The sequence below is a fragment of the Pteropus medius genome, unplaced genomic scaffold, assembly GCF_902729225.1.
Source record: "Pteropus medius unplaced genomic scaffold, Ma_sr-lr_union100, whole genome shotgun sequence".
In the NCBI taxonomy this organism is placed as follows: Eukaryota; Metazoa; Chordata; class Mammalia; order Chiroptera; family Pteropodidae; genus Pteropus; species Pteropus medius.
Window position 1 is genome coordinate 758,766 of NW_024352148.1, and position 23,930 is coordinate 782,695.

The 23,930-nt window shown below is 50.2% G+C and overlaps 1 protein-coding gene and 1 long non-coding RNA gene across 2 annotated transcripts in view; one reads left to right on the forward strand and one right to left on the reverse strand.

Moving 5' to 3' along the window:
• Positions 1–19,582, reverse strand: part of CAMK2D (calcium/calmodulin dependent protein kinase II delta) — a 134,222-nt gene extending 114,640 nt beyond the window's left edge. Inside the window, exons 1-2 of the mRNA XM_039846913.1 lie at positions 19,187–19,582; positions 17,674–17,768 (exon numbers count right to left, since the gene is read on the reverse strand). Coding sequence (XP_039702847.1) covers positions 17,674–17,768; positions 19,187–19,251 — 160 coding nt within the window. The 5' untranslated portion in view covers positions 19,252–19,582. The remainder of the gene's footprint in view (positions 1–17,673; positions 17,769–19,186) is intronic.
• Positions 19,583–19,908: 326 nt separating this feature from the next.
• Positions 19,909–23,268, forward strand: LOC120589339 (uncharacterized). Its single transcript, XR_005649456.1, has 3 exons — positions 19,909–20,608; positions 20,758–20,850; positions 21,616–23,268. It is a non-coding gene; the product is annotated as an uncharacterized LOC120589339 (long non-coding RNA).
• Positions 23,269–23,930: the final 662 nt, after the last annotated feature.

Here is a 23,930-nt window from a genome sequence, read left to right on the forward strand (position 1 = left end):
GGGGAGGGGGATTCAGGAAGAGATGTCCCTATAGCCACAGGCCCTGCTGAGTGACAGGTCTACTGACTCATCCTGAGAATGACGACTCCACCCACGGAGCCCGAGTTGTGTAAGGGCGCACCTGGCTTCCTGCCACCTTTGAAGAATGAACCTATCACTCAGAGGCAGTGGGGCTTAGGATCTGGTCAGCTGATCGAATAAATCCTTAAAAACACAAAAACAAAAATTAACAAACAAAACACAGGCCTCAAGCTGTTTCCCACTCGTCATAGTGATTTTACTTAGAAATATTCACGCACCACCAACCAGATCTTCCAAGACGTCCAACTTACTCCGGAGGCTTTCTAGCTGCTCCTCCTCACTGCTGACGTAATTTATAGCTTTACTGTACCTGGCGCTAGATATCGAGTGATGTATTTTATAGCTTTACTGTACCTGGCACTAGATATCGAGTGCACACATTAAACACAGAAACCCCAATGCAACAGGCTGAACCCGGACTCTTCCCCCAGCCTCGCCCCGGAAACGGCGGCGGCGCTCTCTTCCAAGGCCCACCGACTGGGTCTCGCCCAAGTCTGTTTTGTTTCACCGCTGCTTTAAAACGAGTGGAGCGAAGGAAGGAGTGGGCGCCTCTTGCCTCCTGCGTCTCTCTAGGTGAGCGCCTGCACAGGCGAGGGGGCCCGCAGACACCCCGCCGCCCTACACCCTGCGACGAGGTCCTCCACAGCCAGCGCCCCTCGAGAATGCAGCCACGTGTCAGCTTCGAGGACGGGACGATGGCCTTCATCCACATTACAAGCAGAGGGGCCACAGGGATGGATGAAAAGTAACCAGGAAGGCAGAGCACGGGCGAAAGGAGACGTGCTGCGTCCCGCTCGGCGTGACCTGTTCAGACATCGCCGGAGCGAGCAGGACCGCAAACTGCCGGATGCCGAACACGCGTGTTACGGAGAAGGAAGCGGGCCGCGTGACATACTGCCACCCCCCATTCACGCGGCAGGGTGCTTGAGGGGAGCAGTTTACAAAGTAATTAAAGCACCTTGGGGTAAGGTGACCCCACGCATCCCTGTGTGCAGCGAAGAAATCAGGATTATAAAATACGCGCTATGTGCTTTCCCTCCCTCCTTTCTTGTTACCCATCAGAATATTCAAATTAATGAATGCGTATAGCTTTTAGGTAGAACTCTGAAAACCCTACTGTTCCCACTCGCCAAAAGGTGACACGACCTAGGTGTCCACCAGCAGATCGATGCATGAATCAACCGCAGGCCACATGCACAGCGGAACGCTGCTCAGTCTCCGCCAGGAGGGACCCTGAGGACACTGCGCCGAGCGTTACAGCAAGCCAGCCTCAGGAGGGCGAACAAGCACGGGTCCACCACGGTCAGTTACTGAGAGCAGTCAAGTTCACGGAGACTGAAAGCAGAATGGTGGGTGCCAGGGCTGGGCGCGGGGAGAATGGAGAGTTACTATTTAATGGGGACGGAGCTCCAGTCTGGGAAGATGAAAAATTCTAGAGCTGACTACTGGTGACGGCTGCGTGGCAACGTGAACATACTTCGTGCCACAGACCGTACACTTGAATGTGGTTAAAATAGCCGAGTTTGGGGCGATGCCCCTTGCATTCCCATGTTCGTTCACAAATTAGGTTTTGAATAACAAAACGCTGAGCAAATCGCTAAGGTCACCTTACTGATGTCAGGAATCAAAATTTCCAACTCTGCATAAAAGAACAGATAAGTCACAGTTATTGTTTTGAGCAGACCCACAAGAATGAGTGAAAAATCAAAGTATTTCTTTGAAAATCAGTTTGTGAGAAGGAAAAATTAAGTCAGATGAAACGATCCCTATTTATAAAATTACCGTACTCGGTTTTCTGGTCGTTTTCCCTGAGTTAGCCCTGAATATTAAGCAAGCTGGTCTGTACGTGGTCCCTTCCACCCACGCTTCACAGATGAAGGAGCCACGAGGCTGTGTAAATATCCCCGAAGGAAACCCACAGGGCAGAGAAACGTGCGGGAGAGCTGGCCGGCTTCACGTTGCCAGTCGATCGTCAACCCGATTTCTTAAAATGAAAATGGGATGTTGCACAATCAGCGAACACGAGAAAATATTTCTATTGTGTTGTCATCCGATTCGGACTCTGATAAATGTACGCGGTGCTTCTCGCAATCCCTGCGTCTGCTTCTCAGGAGTCCCGTCTATGAGAGCGTGTGCGTGTGTGTGCGTGTGTGTGCGTGCGTGCGCGTGCGTGCACGTGCGCGTGCATGTGTGTGCATGCGTGCGTGTGCATCCGTGCGCGTGCGTGCGTGTGTGCGTGCGTGTGCATGCGTATGTGTGTGTGCATGCGTGTGTGTGCGTGCATGCACATTCACAGAAGACCACATGCTGTGTGCTTCCTTGTGCTTTTACTCAAACCATATACAAATGCGCGTGGTTCAAATAAAAATGTAATACAAAAAATAAGGAAATAACAGTAGACATTCACTATTTCAATTATTACGGCAAACTTTTCCAATATGGATTTCTCCATGTCACCAAAAGTCGGTCAACTCTGAACGGCTTAAAAGGCAATTTATCCAGCCTAATTTTTAAAGTTAATTACAGAATTTTATGTAAGATGTAACGTAGGGAATACTTAATTCAGTTGGAAATATACATCATGTTTTAAGTACACACGACAACACAAAACCCAAAAAATGTCCTGCCACTAGTGCAAAGTAGAGTTTCTAATGTTGTAAAAGTAGATACTGACTCTGGATTATAATCTCTCTTCAGAAAGGTGACGTCCTTACTTCTTCCCGTTTGCAAACGGCTCACGGCAGCGCGAAGCGCACTCTGAGGACAGGCCCACAGCTGGCCCGCCTCGCACTGTCCGGTAGGCCAGGAGCGCAGCGCTGCGGGGAAGAATGGAGCCCGTGCTCAGCCCCCAGGGGGCTCCCTGGGGCCTTCGGAGAGCCCCAAATCCACTCTCCCGTGTGAAAGACGGAAATGGGAGCTTCCTGCTAACCATCGAGCCAACCCACGGTCTCAGCGAACGTCAGCCCCGACCCTTCCTCCTCAGCCCCCGGCCCCACAACCGCCGCCCAGAGCAGCCCCCACCCAAAGCCAGGCCTAGCGAACTCGGGGCCAATGTGGACAGACCACACTCCGCCACACCCCGCCAACAACCTGCGAGATGGCTGCGTCCCCAATAAGGTGGCGGGAAGGGTGGGTCCAGCGTGAGCATATCCCACACCTGCCACACCGTCAGCAGAATGGTGCCCAGGCGTCCGCCACCCAGCACAGACCACGGTGTAGACAGCACCCCACGCCCAGCCCCTCCTAGGGACACTGGCACGAGAGAGGAGAGCACGCAGGGGCAGACGGGCTGGGCCAGCGGTTCCTCGACGTGGAACAGACGCGCATGCACAGCCAACCTGAGCCCTTCCTGCGCGTGTGGGTCTCCGCTCCCCACACAGAGGGGAGGCGATGGCGGCTGCTTGTCACACAGACACTCTGCTTGTTTCCTCCCCATGCACCGGTCTCTGGGGAACAGTGCTTTCCTACCCACCTGTCACATGCAGGTTGCAATGCACGTTAGCCAGGCGAGTCATCAGTGACCGCTACACTACACTGCATGGTGCCGGCCCTGTCGTAAACTCTGCAGTCTGTACTCCTTCAGTGGTTGTGTGTGTGTGTGTGTGTGAGCGTGCAGAGCATTTCCTGTGTGCCAGAGAAAGAAACGTAGGTCTGCACAAGAGCCTTGGACACAAATGTTCATGGCAGCATTATTTAGAACAGCCCCAAAGTGGAAGCGCCCATGTGCCCGCCAACCGAGGACGAGGCCTACGGTATGTGGCGCATCCAGGCAACGATCGATCAAGGACAGAACCAGCAGGCCCTATGCTAAACGAGAGTGGCCAGCCCCATCACGCACACCTGACGCGTGCCTCCCCGCACAGGGCACGTCCAGAACGGACAGTCTGCAGACAGAGAGCAGGGACCGCAGTGTCCCCGCCGCGCCTTCTCCCGCCCGGGCCCGGCACCGCCACCCTGGCCCTCACGTGTTCTCACGGTGCGCTGCTCTCCCTGCCCCCCGAGAGGCCTGTCCTTGCGCAGGCAGCTCTGCCCCCCGCCCGGTGACTCCCGCATCCCCGTGCCCCGTACCCCAGGGCCGGCACAGAGGAGCTGCTCAGTCCTGAGTGACAGCTGACACGAGAGTGAGAGACATGACATCGCCAGGCACCTGGGAAGTCCGGGCTACAACACGTATCGGCACAAGAGCGACCAGCTTTCGACTGCCAGACAGCAGCGTGCCACGGCGGAGGTGTGAACGCGCTTGTTTTCTAGAACGCGGGAGTCCGGCTGGAGAGCAGCTTTGCCCCTGGGACCCCGGCCTGGAGGGACAGGCAGCAGGGACAGCACAGGGGGAGGGGCGGGAAGGGACAGGCAGCGTAAAGCGCACCCCCTGGCGGGAGCGAAACGCACTCTGACCACGCCCCCCTCGACAGCAGTCCTTGGGTCCGCTGCTTTCTCAGGGGGCAGGCGACTCTCTGCAGTGACCTTAGAAAACAGACCAAACAACAACAGTTTCAACAAAATAATACTAAGGATCCCGGTGGTCTGGGAGAACTTGAAAACTGAGTCCTTCTCATCGCAATGAGCCAGAGGCGCGTGCGGGGGCACGCGAGCGCGTGACGGAGCTCGTGGGACAGACCTTGCTGCACGTGGCCAGGGTCGGCCAGGGGCGCGGTTCACGCCCATCCAGCACATGGGGCCCACTCCCGTCTGCAACCATTTTTCTCCACAAACAGCACATTCCGGCCGATGAGATTATGGATAGCTCTGAGCCTCTGAAGCCGCCCGCAGAGTCTTTTGTTTATGCAGGGAAAGTGAACAAAACTGAGTAGAAACGAGGGAAAGAGCTAATTTAGGGTGTGCCGGGAAGACCTCCCCCCAAGCCACCCCTCAGGCCTCCCTCTTGGGTAGAAATCTGCCACCACACATTCCAGAATGAGTCACTCTGGCTGCCATGCCTGCAGGACAGCTTCCTGCTCCGGCTCTGCTTCCTACCTCCTCCCCCGTCACCTCTCCTGGACGCTCGTGCCCTAAAAAGAAGGTGACAGGGTGACAGCAGCAGGGCTTCGCTGTCACACTCAGTCGGGCTTTTAATTCTGGATGCTGTATTCTTAACAGCTGTGCAAATTAAGAAAAATTAATGTGAAGCAAAACAAAACAAACACAAAAAGCCTTTTTCCTTGGCATTCAAAAAGTGCCAGAGTCCCTGGGGTCAGGCCAGGCTCCCAAGGCCACGTGACCGTGCCCCAAGGACCCAGGGCACAGAGCAGGGCCCCTGCCCATGGTCACCCATGACCACAGAGCGCCCGGTCTCAGGCTCGACCCTGCTCGTCTACCCTGCTCTTGGCTGAGCTGTCAGAGTCTCCGCCTGGTCTGTCCTGGCACAGGAGCCGTCTGTCCCTTCTCTGTCTCTCCCCAACTCATGTTGTCCCCGCTGTCCCCGGCACAGGAGCCGTCTGTTCCCGTCTCTGTCCCCGTCGCATCCCTCGCTGTCACACAGCAGGCTCCCTAAGTGCAGTGTCACAGCCAGAAAGTGAGACAGACTGCCTGCGTGGGCATGAAGCAGGCCATCGAATGCGGTCACAGGGGCAGGGTCACCGACCCAGACGCCCAGCCAGACCCCAGTGCGGGTGACTTCCTCCTCACACCCCAGTGGCCCTGCCCCTCCAGCCCCGGGCACAGGAAGGGAAGTGACGGGCACCGCGGAGCACGCAACATGCAGGTGGGGATGACAGGCCTGGGAGCACCGGCACGAGGGCCCCTGAACGTCCCTCATCCTCGCCCTGGAAGAACTGGGGGCGCCGTCAGGAAATGCGTCAAGATCCATGAGTGAAAGATGCGAACGAAGCATCGGTGTGAGCCACGAGAAGCTTTCAGAGACTCGCTTCTCCCTCGCCCCACTTTCGCCCCCAAAGCTGGCTGCAGAGGGGCTGAGATGCTCACGAGCAGGGAGGAGAGAAATCGCCCTCCCGAAGCTAAGTGCTATGTTCAAACTGACTTTGTGTATGTTCGCCGTATATTTCTAATAGTGCTATCTCTAAATTTGGATTTATTTGGTTTGGATTATTCCAAAACACACACACACACCTCTGAAAGTCTCTTACCTAAGATAATTTCTTAAAGTTTACGGAAGATCGAGTATCCACTAAAATAAATGGTTACTGTTTTCCAAGGCGAACGGCCTCAGCCTTTAACCCTCCCGCCCACGTCTTAGGGTCTTCTCTTCATTACGTCACCACCAGGTCACGGACACTGGCTGGCAGCGTGAAACGGAGGGCACGGTGCTCCAGGTGACCCAGCAACTGGTCCCGTTAATATAAGATCTACTTTTCTCTTTCAGACAGACTTAAGGTTAACAATTAAATTTGTTTTCCCTTTTCCCAATCATAAAGATATGTAAGATGCTGGGAATAAAGGTCAACCCAAAGAATGTTTTTTCCCAAAAATAATTTCCAAAGCACATAGAAATGAGAGAACAGTGGGCCTCGGTCCTGTTCTCTTTAATGGCCTTTCCTCGCCCCTCCCAGTCTACCGGAAACAACCCCGGCCAGGACCAGGGACCAGGAGGCCCACGCCCGGAGGACTGGAGGGGACTCTGCTCCTGATCGGGAGGCGGGGCTTCCCTAGCCTGCCCTCACCACGGGTCCCACCCCGAGTCCCCGCTTCTGGAGGGAACAGACGGCGCCCTGCTCTGCAAACAGAGCTCCTGCCCCAGCGCCAGAGCACCCCACTATGCAGTGCAGGCACATGTCTCCCCTAAACCACAGGGTGTAGAGTCCTCAATGCCAATGAAACTGGGAGAGCTTACAGATAATGTTTCATATAGCTGCTAAGATCTTTTTGAAAACGGGGAAAATACTGCACGGCCGAGGCTGGCTGGGGGGTCAAACACTCAAATCAAAGTTGTCTTCTAAGTCTGTGAGAGACTGTTTCATCATTTAAATGAAGGGAACAAATGACTCCTTTCCGACCACCGGCTTGTGCTAAATCATAAATGATATCACAGAATTCACCTGACTGTTACATTTCGAGCTTTTCTTTAAAAAAAAAAAAGTTTTTAAGGCCATAGTTGGGAACAGAGCACACGAACCTCACTGCTGAGAATTCTGGGTCGCTAAACACGTTTCTTTATCATCGTCCAACGTAGTTTGGAGTCATTCAGTCCGCAAACACCCGGGAACAGTGCCAGGCGGTATGCGAGAACTCGGGGAACAATGCCGAAGCCGTTTTTATGACTTACTTTGGGTTCTGAACAGAAACCCACAAGCATTTTTCTGCAGGGGTCGCGGATCCATCATGGCAGCCGCGAGGCTACCCAGCTTTCGGTTTTTAAGTTCCAACAGGGTTCCTTAGGACATGTTTAATATTGGTTGGTTAAGAAGAATCTCTCGTTTTTCTCTTGGCCTATATCTTCCGCTTTAGTCACTCCATTTTCTTGTACCGCCCCAAAGCTAAACAAAACGTGAGGCCCGAGGCCGATAAGAAGTTGCTATTCCTCTCTTATCAGCTGCTCGCCCCGATGACTCAGGGCTGTAGGACCCGACCCATCCTGTCCCACGCTTTCCCACAGGCCGCTGCACTAAGAGCCAGCGGGGGCAGAGCCCGCGTGCTGCCACGGTGGGGAGAGGGTGTCCGGGGGCCGGCCCGCCGCAGGCTCCGAGAACACCTGCCTCCCTCCCGCTCACTCCTCACCGCCACGTCCCGACTCCGCCACGTCCCGACTTTATAATAAGAAGGCTTATTATAAAAGCCTTCTCACGAGGCTTTTATAATATCATATTAATTTGCATCTTTTCCACTCATCTTTAAATTCAAAAATGGTTATTTTCAAGACCCAGTTCAGACATCGACTTCCCTTTTAGCAACCCAGCAGTCACCTGCTGATGCCTCAGAGTGCTGAGCTGTGCGTGGCGACACCGGCACCCGCGGCCACTCTCGGGCCCCGCGGCTGCCCTGACTCGAGATGAGGGCCTCGTCCTGGTGCCTTTGTCTGTCCCGCAGCCCACAGAGGTCTGAGACAAGGGAAGTGTTTTCTTGTTCTTGTTGTTCAATTGAAATTTAAATTTAGAACCCCGCTGCTCCAAACTCAGTTTCACTGGCATACTTAAATGTCTCTCATGGAAATGTACAAAACTTGCAGGATGCAACAACCTGGCAACGCTTATCAAGAATTCTGAAAATTCAATCCTCCATTTACAAATTCTCTTTTACGAATATTTCCTAAGAAAAGAATCTGAAAACTGAAAAAGTTTTACAAAACAATGCTTACTATTGTCATTTATCATAGCAAAGAACAGATTTTAAAAAAAAACTAGCAAAACTAAACTGATGTTTTACTCAGGGAAGCATAATCCATTAAGAATTCAAAGGATTAGTAACATAGTGAAATTTTGTAATATTAAGCAGTACAGAAAATTGTATATTTTAGTACAGTATTCTGACAAATTAAAAAAAAAATGACAGAACATTAACAGAGATTGGGGAACTTCAATGATAAATATGTCTTTTTCTTTCTATTTTTCTGTATTTTTCCAGATTCTGCAATTAAAATACTTATTTTTACAAAATAATTTTTAAATGCACTCATACAAATTAGCAATAATCAAAACTATTATTTCAGAGATATGTCCAAAGTGCACAGTTCTCTCTGCACCTATTATTTATGTACAATCTTTAATATAAAAGCATATACGATTTGCTTAATTAAAATCCTAAAAGATCCACCATGAATAAAGTTCCTACAAACTGGCAGGAATGTTCAGCTAAACTAATGTCACAAATCACTTCTGCCACCATGACTGCAGCCTTCAAGTTGCCTCTTAAAAATATGACTGGAATGCTTTTAGGAAAGGAATAGCATATTTTCTTTAAAAATATGTCCGTGTGTGTGTGGGCCTGTGTGCGCGCTACAAGTTACAGAATGCGAACTCCCGATGGCCTGCCACACGTCGCAGGAGGAAAGCTCCTTGGAGAGAACACAAAGAAGTGCCTTAAACCATGCGTGCTGTCGGAAGGGCCTTCCAGTACTGAAACAAGTCAACTCTCCAGCCTTTTCCCCACGTTTCTGAGTTGACAGACACAGCAGTTGTAACAGCTGGCCTCCGCTTTCACTAAAAAATCAAATAATCTCTATAAGCGAATAATATATTCGCTTATAATATAATAATATCACTTGAGTATCCAAAACTCTATAAAGTATCATCAAAATGCTCTTTAAAATGAGCTTTAAAAGATAAGAGAAAAAGTAGGCACCTCTGTAGAATGGATCAAAAATGTAAAAGCCCCACTATCTTAGAAAAACTTAAGGAAGACATGAGTCTGGCATTTACAGGAGTGGCCTGGTGCACAGACAGACTACGGAAACGCTATTGCCCCGATGACTGAGCTACTTCACCACTAGACAGTAAGAAACAGTGATGAGAATTTGCATGTAGTTGCTCAAAACTTACTAAAGTATACAAAACTCTTTCCAACAAAGAATCGTCGGTCCTCAGGGACTAATGGAACGATCTGGGGATGAGACAGTAATTGATCGGTCATCAGGGACTAATGGAACGATCTGGGGATGAGAGAGTAATTGATCGGTCATCAGGGACTAATGGAACGATCTGGGGATGAGAGAGTACTGGCTGGGGTTGGGTGCGCCATCTGACGTGAAGCCTCGTCTCCTTTTCATTCACTTCATGCGTCATCGGTCTCCGCTAAGCACACGCCAATTCCCAGAGACAGAATCTTATTTGCACACTCATTCATTTGTCCACTCATACGACAGTTACAAGTATCTGCAACATTGTGATTGCTTTGCCAGGAGCAGAGCCCAAGACAAGTTAAAAACCGCCCACAACTCGCTCGAGAGCTACAGCATGTACAACTGCGTACCAGGGAGAGATGGGATGTGCTCCTTAAGAAACGTGAAAAAGCTTTCAAGGGACCAGAGAAAAATCACTTCTGGTGAGAGGAGGGAAGGAAGGGAAGAGGGGAAGCCAGAGACAGCTTCCTGGAGGAGGCGGCACCTGAACTGTCTTCAAGGAGAGAGGATTGCAACAGGACGAGGTGTGCCCATTCCATCTGCAGGGTGGAGCCGGAGCTCTCCCCTTCCCTGCACACGCTGCCCCTCCTCTGCCGGGCTCACCTGCCTCATCACCCAAGGCACCGCCCCACACACAAAGCTCCTCGAGACGTCTGTGATACCAGCCTCCTCCAGCCTGAAACCACAGGAAGGCCCTGTGCACACCTGTCTTGCAGCCCTCGAAACCAGCCCGTATTCACCAGGCTGCCGTCCACACTGATGGACCACGAGACCCCCAAGGGCAGCCTCTGCCTTCACCTCCGCGTCCCCAGACATCACAAGACGTCCAGCACGGCGGGCCCCTACGGTCTCAAATGAACTGAATACATGAATAAAAGACATGGCCGCTGTCAACTGGAAAACCTGCTCAGGAGGTTTTTCAAAGGAGAAGCATCACGACGAAGAGACAGCTCAGAGTAGAGTGGTGGTGACAAAGGAGAGGTGGAAAGGGGGTTGAGACGCGTTGACGGGCCACGCATGGTCGGTGGCACTCGCAGGAGGGGAAGTGGGCGAGTCCCCTGGGAGGCAGAGACCAGGGCTGCTAACAAACACATGTCAGCAGAAGTTCAAGGTGTCCCCAACACAGCCTCCCAAAACTGCAAGACCATTTCTTTACCAAAGCATCACGTTTTAAACACCAAAGCGGTAATGTGGCAGACCTCAACTCTCTATACGATAGAATAAAACTCCAATTAATCATCGCTTACTACATTTACCTTCAATAAGACAGTTTGAGACCGCTCCTTCTTGCCTGACTTCAGTGTGTACTCATTAATGGCACTTCTTCCAAAAGACGTGGAAGGAAAATAACTTGTTAGGAAAAATTTTCCAAATAATTTAAGCCTTCCTAGAGAGAAGGCAAAAGGATAAACTAGTATATGAGCGTTAACACAGTCTGTGCCCTGAATTTACACAGGTAAAACACGGATACAGCGAAACACGGCCTACCTAGACAATGAGTGCACAGATTTCCCACGGGTGCCTCACGGGTCGACGGAGACCACCCAGGTAACTAAACAGCCCAGGGCAGGAAAAATAAGGGGCAGTTTCTCTCCTGACCCCGCGGGATGGTAGCGAACTGCAGAGCGCATGGGGCCAGGGCCCGGGCGGGCAGTGGCTGCAGCAGTGGGGGCGCGCTCTCGTCGCCAAGGGGAGACATGCAGAACTGGGTGCTCGATTACTGCTGCGTAATCACGTATCGATTTTGTAAATGTATATATCGAATTTTACATGACCCGAATGTTTAATCCCTGCGTAACCTAACGAAAAGAAGTAGAGAACCTCAGGTAGAGCAATGAGCTGCACAGAAATGCTGCACGATGCTACCTGTGCACTGTGACGCCGCTGCACCCAACCGGTGTTTTCCTGACCAATATAAAACACGACGCTTGTCTTTTCTGTCAGTTGCCAGACTTTTGTGTGAATTTGACTCCGGCACAGCGCTGTCCACGGGGGAACAGGGACAGCCGGCATGGTGCTGTCCGAGGGAGGACAGGGACACCCGGCATGGCACTGTCCACAGGGGGACAGGGACGCCCACGCTCCAGCCACCCAACTTCAACGGGATGAGCAGGTGCCTTCCTGAGCATGTCCCTCCCAACTCCGGTTAAGGGCTGAGTTTTTCCCTTCAGTGACAAGTGAATCATGTAGAAGAATGTTTTTCGGGACTGACTGTATATTGAGGTATTTTTAGTCAGCTAATGAACTGAGCTGACAAAACACTGCCTTCTTCTGCACCGGTGTTTCTGCCTCTTGAATGAGAGTGTCGCCTGTGGCTTCCCCACCCCCGGCGGCAGGGCGGGGCTGTCTGAGGCTTCATGTGCCGGGAGCGCGGTCTCCCCCGCAGCGTGGCACTCGAGCGCATCCCCCAGAGGGCTTTGCACCCTCACCGGGAACACAGGGGCGGGCAGACCCAGGCCTCCGGGACGCGCGCCCTGGCGCCTGGAGGGAGGTCGCGGAGCACGCGCGGGTCCGCGCGGGAAGGCTGACCAACACGGTGTGACAGCGGGGTCTGGCTTCAGAGCGGGAGGAAACTGGGCTGAAGCTCTGACTCGACCACGTACTAACCCCGAGGCTCTCAGTCACGCAGAGCCCGCTTCCTTTATTTAAAAATGGAGGCCATACTGTCTACCTGGAGGCTGCGCTGTGGGTTGCAGAAGCCACAGTGTCCGGTCAATATGTCCCTGTCACTTAGAAGGTTCTCTTTAAATAACGGCTATTATTTTCTATTATTTTACTACTGTTTTTGGGAGTAATGGACAAATGTCTAAGAAGCTAAAGGAGAACATAGTCCCATGAAAGCGCGCACCAGCTTAAAAACCAGTGGTGATGCTGCCCTGGAGGTAAGTATAATGACGCTTAAGACACTCAGCATCGGAACCAACCGAACACCACACGCGGCCGCCCCCCGTGCCTGCCGGTTTCCCATCCCTGAGCAAGACAGGTTCCGGCTCATGAGAGGTCTATGACCTCACCTTAAGAAGCATGGTCATAGCAACCTTACGGGAGTCATGATAATGCCGCCATCTCAAAAAATTTCTACTTCACTTAAAATTATTTTATTCTAAAAATAACCTCATGCTGATTGTAACAAATTTACCATAGTAATAAAATGACATTTTTATTATACTCCGATATTTAAGCTACTTTGAATGATCCCTCCACGTTGTCTGCTTACGTTTTGGTACTTGAGCCACATCTGCATCATGATTTTAAAAATTTATTTAAATCCATATCATCTAAGAGCATTCCTTTGTCTCCCTGGGCGGAAATAACCCTCCCCCCTTGGAAAGCCCTCGGCACGTCCTCGGCACGTCCTCAGCACTTCGCTCGAGCCACACTCGGCACACGTCGTCTATGACACCTAACGCCTGACACCCGGCCCACTGTAATCAGTCAGTATTTAGTAAATAAAACACAGAAAATAAGGTCACATATGCGAGTGTGCTTAAGAGTCTATAAAACAGCATGAAATGTAAGTTACTATTATAAAGGCATTACGTTTTAGAGTAAAAATACTGCTAAGACTACATTTAATGTGTCACAGTGAAGTTTGCTATAAGATGCTATCACCACTTAAAAGCTTTAACGCGGCCTCTCACTTAAACAATCATTAATCACCAATAATTTAGAAAAAAACACTGTACACACTACACCCTCATAAACGGAGGGAGACAGATGTAAAAAATAGGAACCCAGCCCGAGATACACTATCAGTCGGCTTGCCTCAGTATCAGCAGAAGGAAAAGACTTTTAAAAATTAATTAAAATTCTAGTTAACGAAAGTTAAAGGCCCAAGAGAATACTAGTATGCACTTTATAGTAATCCATGGTTAACATTAAAGGAACCCATAAAATTTTTAATTTTTGCATTGAGTCAATTCATATTTCAATGGAAATGAAAGGTATTGATCTCCTTGTAGCGACAGTCGAGGTTCCCTGGGAGCTCAAGTCCTACCGCACAGTCAAGTGCAAGCTGACACCGCTATTAGCGTGGCAGCTGGGACCTGACACGGCACGCTTCACCAAGTCTGCCTTACCCAGCGACGCTGGGACACAGAAAGGATTTTTATTATTTCCTGGAAATACAGATTTGCATTTTTGTTTTTCATCTCCTAACTAGTTTTGACTATCAATAATATTCTCATTCACCAAAAGAGGAAAATAAATGTGGAATATCAAGGCCTATGTAAGAATGCAAATACGATTAAATGTAACGAAAGAACACAAAATGACAAGAATAATACATGTCACTTTGGGACCCAATAATTGAAGAGTTGTAGAGATGTCATGTACAAAAGCAAAAAATGATTTACTCATTTTTCTTAAAACATTGTTTGAGCCAACTAACTTCCAAAAATTAATATTAATTTGCCCAACTAGTTCCAAATTGCCAAATCAATAATGCAACGCATACTCAGAACAAGTCGACTCATCTATATGGTCTCAGTTCTACTTCCACTTTAAGAGAAGAAACCACGAGGCTGAGAAATGACAGCACTTTCTGGACTGTCTGATGCCAGAGTAACAGGAGTTAGTTATGGGCATCCCTATTACAACAAAAAAAGATGACTTAGGGACGTATATGCAACATTCAGATTTCATAGCTGAGGCCTCATTTTGTGTCCATGGTCGAGTAGTTTTATAGAGTCTCGATCCATCTTCCACTAATATCATCAATCTAGGAATTAATAAAACTAGTAAAATCAAAGAACACCAAAACGACTTAACTGCACTATACCTGAAGGTTTACAGAAACGGAAAACGGAACCCCTAACTTGCGCAGTGGAGTAGAGGTAAGATACACTCGGCATAGCATAGAGTACATCATGTCAAGATTCTATCCTGTCATATTTTACAAAAACAATGACTTCTGGCATATGAGACTCTATGTAATAAGAACTGGTTTCTAATGGTCAAAAACACACTGAAAGATGAACGCCGAGTCGTCACTAACGCGAAAAGCTGTCTACCACAGGGAGGCTTGAAAATGTGATCTCAAAGCCACGAACCACCTTTGAAGACATCTGCCATCAGGACCGTCAGTCACCACTTCTGAACTCGACCCTAGCCCCGCATGGACATCCAGAACCTGACGACACCTTAGTGATAACCACGACAAAACAGACGAACTCGCAGCACGGCAGGCGAATCAGCACTTGCTGAGTACTAACCTAATTGGGATCAAAATGATATAGTTCCTACTTCTCACGGTAAAAATACGAGGCAAAATTCTATTACCACTACCAGTTACTAAGCATGCTTTTCATTCCTAACTAACAAAACTTTTTAGAAGACAGAAATTACATATAAAAATCAGACGTATCTACATCACTTCTAATTTTTAAAACAAGCCAAATTCTGTGTGTACTTAGCTGATCAGTATTGCGTAAGGAACGCCCTCTGTGCGTGCACGTGTCGATGCAAAAGGAGAGAAATTCAACTGACTCCTGAGTCTCCCAAAACCGGTGTGGGTGACGAACAGCTGGGCGGAAATGCAAGCGAGACTGTCCGCTGGAAACCCAGTAAGACCCAGGCACAGAGAGCACCCGGTGACAGTGTCACTGGATGTGCAAATCTGTGCAGGCACGCAGCCATATTTCTGGCCATTCCCCTATGGTCTCAGATGACAATCACCGACAGCGGCCTTTCTTTTTCAGATGTAAGGTTACATTTAAAGACTATTACTTGAGTTGAAGGGCCTGCCTGGTCTTTAAAACGAATAGGAGTAAAGCTTGGATTTACAAAGGCACGGCATCTCAAACAAAACAAAGAAAAATTTGTACAAAAAAATTATATGTTCCACAAAAACTTCTATATGCAGCCAAAAACCCAAACGAAACAAAAACCAGTACCTTAGAAAAAGTAAGCATGCCAATTTGCATTTCCTTCTACATTTCCCTTTAAATATGCTATTTAAAAACGTTTTTGTCGTGTTTTAGTATCATTATATACTGAGAAGGCAGCGTTTTTCAAGAACTCGTCTTTCAAAGCATATGCTCTGAATACAGTACTTACAGATGACTCCGCGCCCAGTGTTTGCTTGTCCTTCTCCATAAACGAGGCACCTGCCCCTTCCCCAACCATTTAAGAGGCACACTGGATGCTGGTCCCCCACCCTGGTCACGCCTTGTCCTCAGTGCCGCGGAATGTTACCTACATCACAAGTGAAAGCGTGGCGGTTTTCCTGAGAGTTTAGATTCCATGCGAGTGCAGGTCAGCCTAAGGGACACATGTGAAGGAGGCTGCCACACCCTTATGCGGGTGACCTCATTCGCTCCTCACAGCGACCCACTGAGAGCAGCAGCTCAGCCACTGACTGCAGGTCACGCAGGGTCACCAAGCTACTGCTGGGTTAACTCGTCCCCTCCTCCAGAGCTCATTTCACCCCATCTCATAGGTGAGAACCCGAGGCTCGGGCCAGCACGCCCCAGGAGGGCGGAGACTTGGACCCGGGGCAGCTGGCCGCCTCTCTGCTCAGCAGGTTCGCAGGCAGCGGGGAGCACACGGGGAGAACAGGAGGCGTGTCTGGTCCTCGCCCTAAATGCGCTGGGACCAGGGGAATCAGCGGCAGAGGGCGGAGGCAGCTCTGGGGGAGCCTAGGGGCGGGCAGACCCCGGAGACACCGCCCTCCTGCAGGTGGACGGACAGGCCGGGACCCCGCTGAGCTGACTGCGAATGTGAACCTCAGCAAGGCTGGTTTTCGGAGGAAATATAAAGCCACCGAGCCCTGGGCCACGGGTTGTGACACTCCAGAGAAGTGGTGGCCCCACGATGCCCAGCCCGCAGGAGGAAGCCACACAGGCAGGAGAGGACTGGGCGCCACATCTTTTTTTTTTTTTAAACTAAATGTCATTTACAGTGTAGCAACTCACTTTCCCTGTTAAAAACCTCCCTGCGGAGGAGAGGCAGGGAAGGGGACACAGCCGAGCTCCAAGCCTCTCACTGGCCCTGCTGGTTGCGCGGCGCACAGACCTCCCTGGGCCTCGCGCTGGGCGTCTGGGGAAGGAATCACAGCGAAAACCCCCTCGAGAGAACACACTGAAATGCCGACTTAAAGCTAAAGTACGCGATGAAAGCAGAATCTGCAGCAAGTAGAGAAAAAAATCGTGGCAGAAAACAAAGAGCAATACCAGGAGACCTGGCAGCAGCACTTTCTAGAAGTCAAATTAAACGAGGAACACTCGCCCTAATGGAATTTCTTTTCTCATTACTTAAAATAAACCAGGTCACTGAAATGGGCTTACGCTCTGGCATTTGGTTCATTTTAATTTCACTTCTCTTTCGTTAAACCATAAATTCCCCTGGAAATGCCTCAGACCGGCGCTCGCCATTCCTGGGGCGCCTGACGGTCCAGGGGAAGTGCTCCAGCAGGAGCCCAAAGCGGCGACAGGCGGCCCTCCATGCTCCACGCTTAGGTCAACAGCTGCTCTACGAGCACGAATTACCTCCGTGGCTAGGAAGCCTGTGCGGACTACATGCGGAGTCTGGGAGAAGCCTCAACGCCAAAGAGAAAGACAGTGAACAGCTCAGAAACATCCAAAGGGAGCTGGACTTCCTTGAGTGCGGCCATCACGCTTCCTCCCAGAGCCATTAGTGTTAAATACACCTTGATGATTTAAGTTAAGTGTGACTACTATTGAAATGAACGATTCAACTGAGCTCTGACCTATTTTTCCTCCCAAAAGCAAAAGGGAATAATGATAGTTTTGAGAATTACATTTTTTGGTTCCAGCATTTCTCTGGAAGTTATCTCACAATAGAGCTAAAGGCAAAATGCCTTTATTTGCTCAGTGACATTTATTTGCCTTAAAATGTAGTTATTTATGCTACTGCTCATAGGACAGAATTTTTATGACAACTTATTAAATTATATTTGTTTATTTTTAAACCATACAGACCAACGGGCATTCAGGAAGGAACTAAACTCAGTATGTAATATCATAGCTAAGTCTATGATACAGCTATAACTACACGATATGAGAGGACCAACGATCAGCATGAGAAACACAAATTAACATGTACGTGTAGCTGAAACCACCTACCCCTGGCGGAGAGTTTCTTGGTGTTGATGATTTTTGCAGCATATTCTTGTCCAGTAGGGATTTTCATGCATCTTCTCACCACTGAGAAAGCCCCCCTGGAAACCACAAATCACCAGGTCATCAATATAATCAGCTCTGATAGTCTATTTAAAAATTACAACAATCTGAGCATTTTTATGGAATGCAGTGAATTTTCAAATATCAGTACACTACGGTGATCTACAGAAAATGAACAATTCTTGGAGACCTAGAGCTTAATGCTGAGGAATAAAAGTAAATTTTATTTAACTGGCAGCACACATTATTAATCAACAAAATGAAAGGAACCGCCAATTATGAGGACCTTGTTCGCACATGAAATCAGAAAACCTTTCATAATTCACACTCACACAGCACAAAACGCTGAGACGAAAACCCTGCAGAGAGCAGAGCTGAGGAAGAGCAGCACAGACCCGCTGCAGATTTATTTTGATAGGGTAACAAATTAATCTGGCTCCAAGTAAGTAAATATGGCGATTGTTTTCATTAAAATATAAATCTTGGAAACATTTGTGTGATTTCTCTGCTGTTTTTGGCTGGGGGAGGGGAGAGGTTTGAATTAAGCTGCTCTTCAGACAAATCCTCCATGTTTTAACAGCTAACAGTATATAAACATGTAACGATAGAATGTTCACTCCATTTCAAACATAGTTCCATTTCCTTTCATTTAGCTGCATAAAACAGCACCATACACTTAACTGCACCCTTTCAGCAGTAATAGTGGAAGCAGCAGCAGAGGACTGGGTTTGGGTCAGATGCTGCATAAATCGTAAATCAGCATCCCGGTCGCCCCTGGGTCCCCGTGCACGGGCATCACCAGGTCCCCTGTCCCTCCCTACACACCTCCAGCTCCTGAGTCCCGGTGCAGGGCCCTCAGCAAGTCTCTGTCCACGCCCTGCACACCTCCAGCCCCTGGGGTCCCCGGCACAAGCCTCAGCAGGTCCCTGTGTCTTCCCGCACACCTAAAGCCCGTAGGTCCCCGTGCATGGGCCTCAGCAGGTCCCTGTCCCTCCCTGCACATCTCCAGCGGTCCTGCAGGTCCACGCACCGCTAGGCCACCCTGGAGGCTCCCCGGTGTCCAAAGAGCTCTCCCACAGCGCGTGAGCCCTGGGAAGGGATGGCGAGCGAGTCACTGGGGCCAAGGGTGACTGTGGAGCCGGGCAGGGTCGGCTCGTCGGGGCGGCCACTCTCGGGACGTGGAATTTGGGGCGTCAGTAACACGGCGCCGCAGGGGCGGCGCGTCCCCGTCCGCGCGTGGTCGTCCCGCGGACTCCGGAGGCATCTCGGCTTAGAGAGCGGTCCAGGCTGCGTCCACACACGTCTCGGGGTGACCGCTACGACCGCGGGGCCCGCCGAAGCTCCAGGGCGACCGGGTGCAGGGTCCCCCAGGTCCGCCCCTCCCCACGGAGAGCCCCCTCGTGGCCCTGCCCTGCCCTCCCTCCCCGCCCTCCCGGAGGCCCGGCGCCGCGCTTACTTTCCGAGCTCCTCGAAGAGCTGGTACTCGTCCGTGAACCGGGTGCAGGTGGTGGTGGAGGCCATCCTCGGGCCGGGCTGCCCGGCTGACGCTGTCCCCGGCCGGGCTGTCCCCGGAGCCGCTCTCCGTCAGCGTCCGAGAGTGGCCGGCCGCCGGGAGCGCGCGGGGCGGGGGTGACCAGAGGGTGGCGCGGGGCCCTTCTCCTCCTCGCCGCGGTCGGCTGCTCCTGTAGACGCCGCACCGCCCTCTTCCAGGCTCTCTCCCCAGACAGAGGGGCCGAGCGCTCGAGAACAGGGGCCGGGAAAGGGAAAACAGCCCGCGCGGGGCGAGACGCGAGCAGCCAGCAGCTGCGAACGCTCCCCAGGGCCGGCGGGCGGGGCGGCGGAGGCAGGGAGCCCTGGGCGGAGGCGGGGCCGGGGCGGGGCTCCAGCCGCGAGGGGGCGGGGCCTGGCGGAGGGGCGGGGGAGGCGGGAGACCGAGGCCGGAGGCGGAGGCTCGAGACTGAAGAGCAGAGGCGGGGTCAGGAGGCGGGGTCAGAGGCAGGGGCGCAAGGCCGGCAGACAGGCGACGGCTCCGGGCCGGACCGGGCCGGTGGCGGGAGGACCAGGACCGGGAGGCGGGGCGGGGCCGAGCCAGGGGCTGGGGGCGGGGCTGGAGGAGGGGCCGGGGCGGGGCCCAGGGCCCGAGGCTGGAGCGCCCAGGCCCTCTGACTTCCGCGGGTCCTCCCCGGCGGGTCCGGCCCTTTCTCGGCGACCCCAGCCCCGGACCCTCGCGGGCCTCACGCGCGAGACTGGAGAGGCCGGACGGGTGCAGGCGACGACGCCCGCGCCTCCCTCGGGGCCGCCTGGGCGGGGGACGTGGGCGGCCGAGGCCTGCAGGGTGGGCCCCGCGGCCCCTCAGCTGAGGCGACCCCGCCGCAGCCGCGCCTCCCTTCTGTCAGGACTGCCCCGCGCCGCCGCTTCCCAGGCCGGGATGCTCAGGCTCAGGCCATCCCCGAGGGCTGCGGCTTCGGGCATCACGTTAACGGAACGAAAGCGAAAACGCCGCCACCCGCCCACAGCTCGGCTCGCGAGGGACGCGCTGTCAGCTCAATAAGTTCCGAGAGGAAGGCAGTTCTCGCGAGATTTCCTGCGCAGGGGGCGGGGCGTGGCGGGCAGGGAAGGCGGGGTGTCGGTCTCGCGACCCAGGGGCTGACGTCACCCGCCTCACGTGAGCGTGCCTCGCCTGACCCCTTTGCGAAGAGGAGGAGCGGCGTGTGCCTTGGTCGCGCGCTCGAAGCTCTGCCGTGCGGTACGAGCGACCGTGCTGCGCAAATGCCGGGCGGATAGCACGTAGCGTTTCGGGAACGGCCCTGCTCATTAGCATGTGTGCCATCGTTTACAGTGAAAACGAGAAGAATAACCGTGCATTACATTTAAAACGGTAGGGAAATGGCTGATGACTAAAACCAGCCCTGGGCCTTTCCTTCAGTCCTGTGCCTTTAATAAACTATAAAATTGCAAATTTAGAGAGAGATCATAAACAAAATGTTATGAAAGGTTTTTGCCAAATTATCACCTTTTATTTTACAGCACTGGACTGGAAAACGTTGGCGTTCCATTGCTCATTTGTTCATCGTTAGCACGACATCATGGACTCAAAATTTCACGGCTGGATGATAAACGGTAACTTGGAGATAAAGAGAACCTAAGATTTAAAGGAGTTGTTTCTTGCTTCCAGAGGCTGCTATTAAAAAAGCAAACCAGCCTTGTCCACGTGACGCCTAATCCTCATTGCCCTATGTCCTGATCTGGGGAATGCTAGACTGACTGCCAATAACCGAGCATTACCAAAGTTCTCAGAATGTTCACAACTTTGAACGCTTCTTAAAACAAAACTGAACTTTGTACATATCTTGATTCTCAGTCTTAAAAAGCAAATAATGTGTAAAATGTAGAGCTACAAAAAAAGGCTGAAAACGAAAACTATATAAGAAAGAAATAAGGTGTCTAAATATTAATAACTGGACTATAAAATTGAAAAAAAATCCAATTTGGTCTAGGCTAAAGATTTTAATACGTTTTAAATATTTAACAATGTAGTTTCAAGTTATAGCGCAATTCAATATTCTCTGAATCTAAAAATAAAAAGTAAAATTAAAACAATAAATAAAGGTAATATAAAATTTTACAACTCAGGAAGAAAATTGTTTTTTTAAATATTCAAGTAACGAGGCCTACATAATTACAGTATTTATCTCAGTTACTTAAATTACTGACAATTGTAAATCGTTAACGATAATTGTGTGATACAATAAAGGAAACAATTGCGTTTTAATGTTGATATGTTATCAGACAATAAATGTGTAGTTTTCTAAGCAAACACTATTTAGTCTATAGTTGCGCCGTTCCTTAATCTGTATCCTGGACTAAAACATTTCTTATTTGAAGAGCGTCGACGGTTATTTCTGAAGGTCGGACGCACGGCTGCACGGAAGTCCCGCGGGGATGACAGTCCGTGCTTCGGCCCTGCTCTGCGCTGCCCTCGTCCTCAGCACACCCGCCAGACGATCTCCTTCAAAGCCCCGTCCGAGCACATCTTGTCTTTGCTCGAAGCCTTCTGAAGCCTTCCCATCTCCAACGGATTGAAAACCAAAATCCCAAAATTGGCTTACAAGGCCCTAGAGGACCTGCCCATCGCCCTTGCTCCATTATTAACCTTCCGTCCTGTGTTCGCCTGGCTCCTGCTCCCACGCTGGCCTCTGCTGTTCCCGGAGCATGACAGGTGCTCCCACGAGGGACTCTGCATCGGGGCTTGGTTCCCTCATCCCCACAACGTTCGCCTGTTTTCCCCCTCCCATTTCTTTAACTCCCGCAGTTTTCCACCCATCGATGCGGCCTTTCCTGGCCACTTCCCAATACTGCACTTCTTTCGAACACGATTTCTATCCTAGCTCCCTGCTTCATTTCCCCTGAACGCCCATTGCCATCTAGTATGCTACAAATTTTATGTTTTCCTTGTGAATCGTTAATTCCCAACTAGCATATGAGCTCCCCAAGGGCATGAGTTATTGTCTGTTTTGTTCGCTGCTCCACTTCCAGCAACTAGAATAGTGCTTGGCACATAATAGCTGCTTGATGAATTGTGTTGAGTAGACGAATTAATTATTTTGGGATTTAGATTATCTAATCACAATTTTCATATTAAAACTGGTAGTCGATAATTAACATAACAGACTTCTTACCGTAAGTGTGATCGCTCTTAATCAAGATGGTCACAGTATCCCATTACTAATAGTACTTATGCAGAAAAAAGGATTTTAAAAATACACTAATAGTTGACATCGAGAGAAAGGATCTAGTACTGATTTTCTTGCCATCGAAGTCCTTAAAGAAAGAAGAAATTTCTGTTTTTTAGGTATAGTAGACGTACTAAATTTTGCAATATAATAAAAGATGCCAAAAGTTTCAAAAAACTAGACCTCGTGATACAAGTCAATGTAAGGAAATAAAAATGTGGCTTTATTTTTCGTTTCTTCTGTCACTGAATCTGAACCTTTTTTTTTTTCATTTTTAAATTAAATTTATTAGGGGTAGCACTGGCTAATAACAAAGTCCAGGTGTACAACTTTATAATACGACATCTGTGTGCTCGCCCCCCTGGTGTTAGGCTCGGGCACTGAGTCACCCTTCTATAGTGACTTCACACGGAAGAGGCCTAACGTGTAGACGCCGGTGGTGGCTCGCCAGCACGCTTAGGGAAAAAGCCTTCAGTATGCCCAACCGGGCGTCTCCTGGTCTGGACCTGCTGAGTTTCAGAGTCATCTCCTTGTCCCCGCCCCACGCCCTGACTCCTAAACACTTCCAGAACTTTCCGTCCACTGCGTGCGCCTCTCATCGCCGGCACTCTAGACCGACCTGCTGCCTTCTCCCTGCCGGCCTGCAGGACCGGCCTTTGAACTGCAGCCTTCTGCTCTCTCATCTCTGCACGTCTGAGAGAATGAGCCTTTGAAACAAACCCAATCCCACCAGTCCTTTGCCAATGTGCTTGTCACTTCTCTAGTCATCTCGAAAGCGATAAAAACCTTTTCCATGTTTTAAAAAGCCGTGACCTGTCTTTATCTGTTTCTTGCATCTTGTTTGAGAGGACTTTCCTAGTCCCACGGTTATGTTCTCCTAATATTGTTATACTTACTGTGATTAGTATTTGAACATAACTAAAATGTATTGTGAATGGTACGAGGGAGGACCTACTTTCATTTTTTCCCCTAAAATAGCGAGTTTTTCCAAAGAATTAACTGAATTGTTCATATTTTCTCACTTATTTAAAAGAACTTTAAAAAAAAAAATCATGTACCTGCTTCTATGTGGGAGCACGTTCTTACTCTGTGGGGTTCTATTAATCTATTCGTGTGTTGCTGTGACAGTTCTCTTAATTCAAGCAGCTTTAGCGGAGGGCAACGTCTCCATCGTTGTTCATTTTCGGAACATTTTATTTTTTTTAAATATAAATATCAATGGTTTAAATTTTAAATTATCTTTGTCAAAACTTGAATTTTCATCGTGTACGGAACAATGGCAAGGATTTGCTGCCTGCTCTGTATCAGGTGGACAGCACAGACTGGACGCATGCTACATCCTAAATATATTTTCTTAATATTCTAGACCAATTCTGAACCAATCCTGCATAGTCACAGTACCTGCTGTCTCATCTGCATGGCAGGCCCAGCTAACTAATTAGTGTTTGTTAAATTTATTATCCAGAT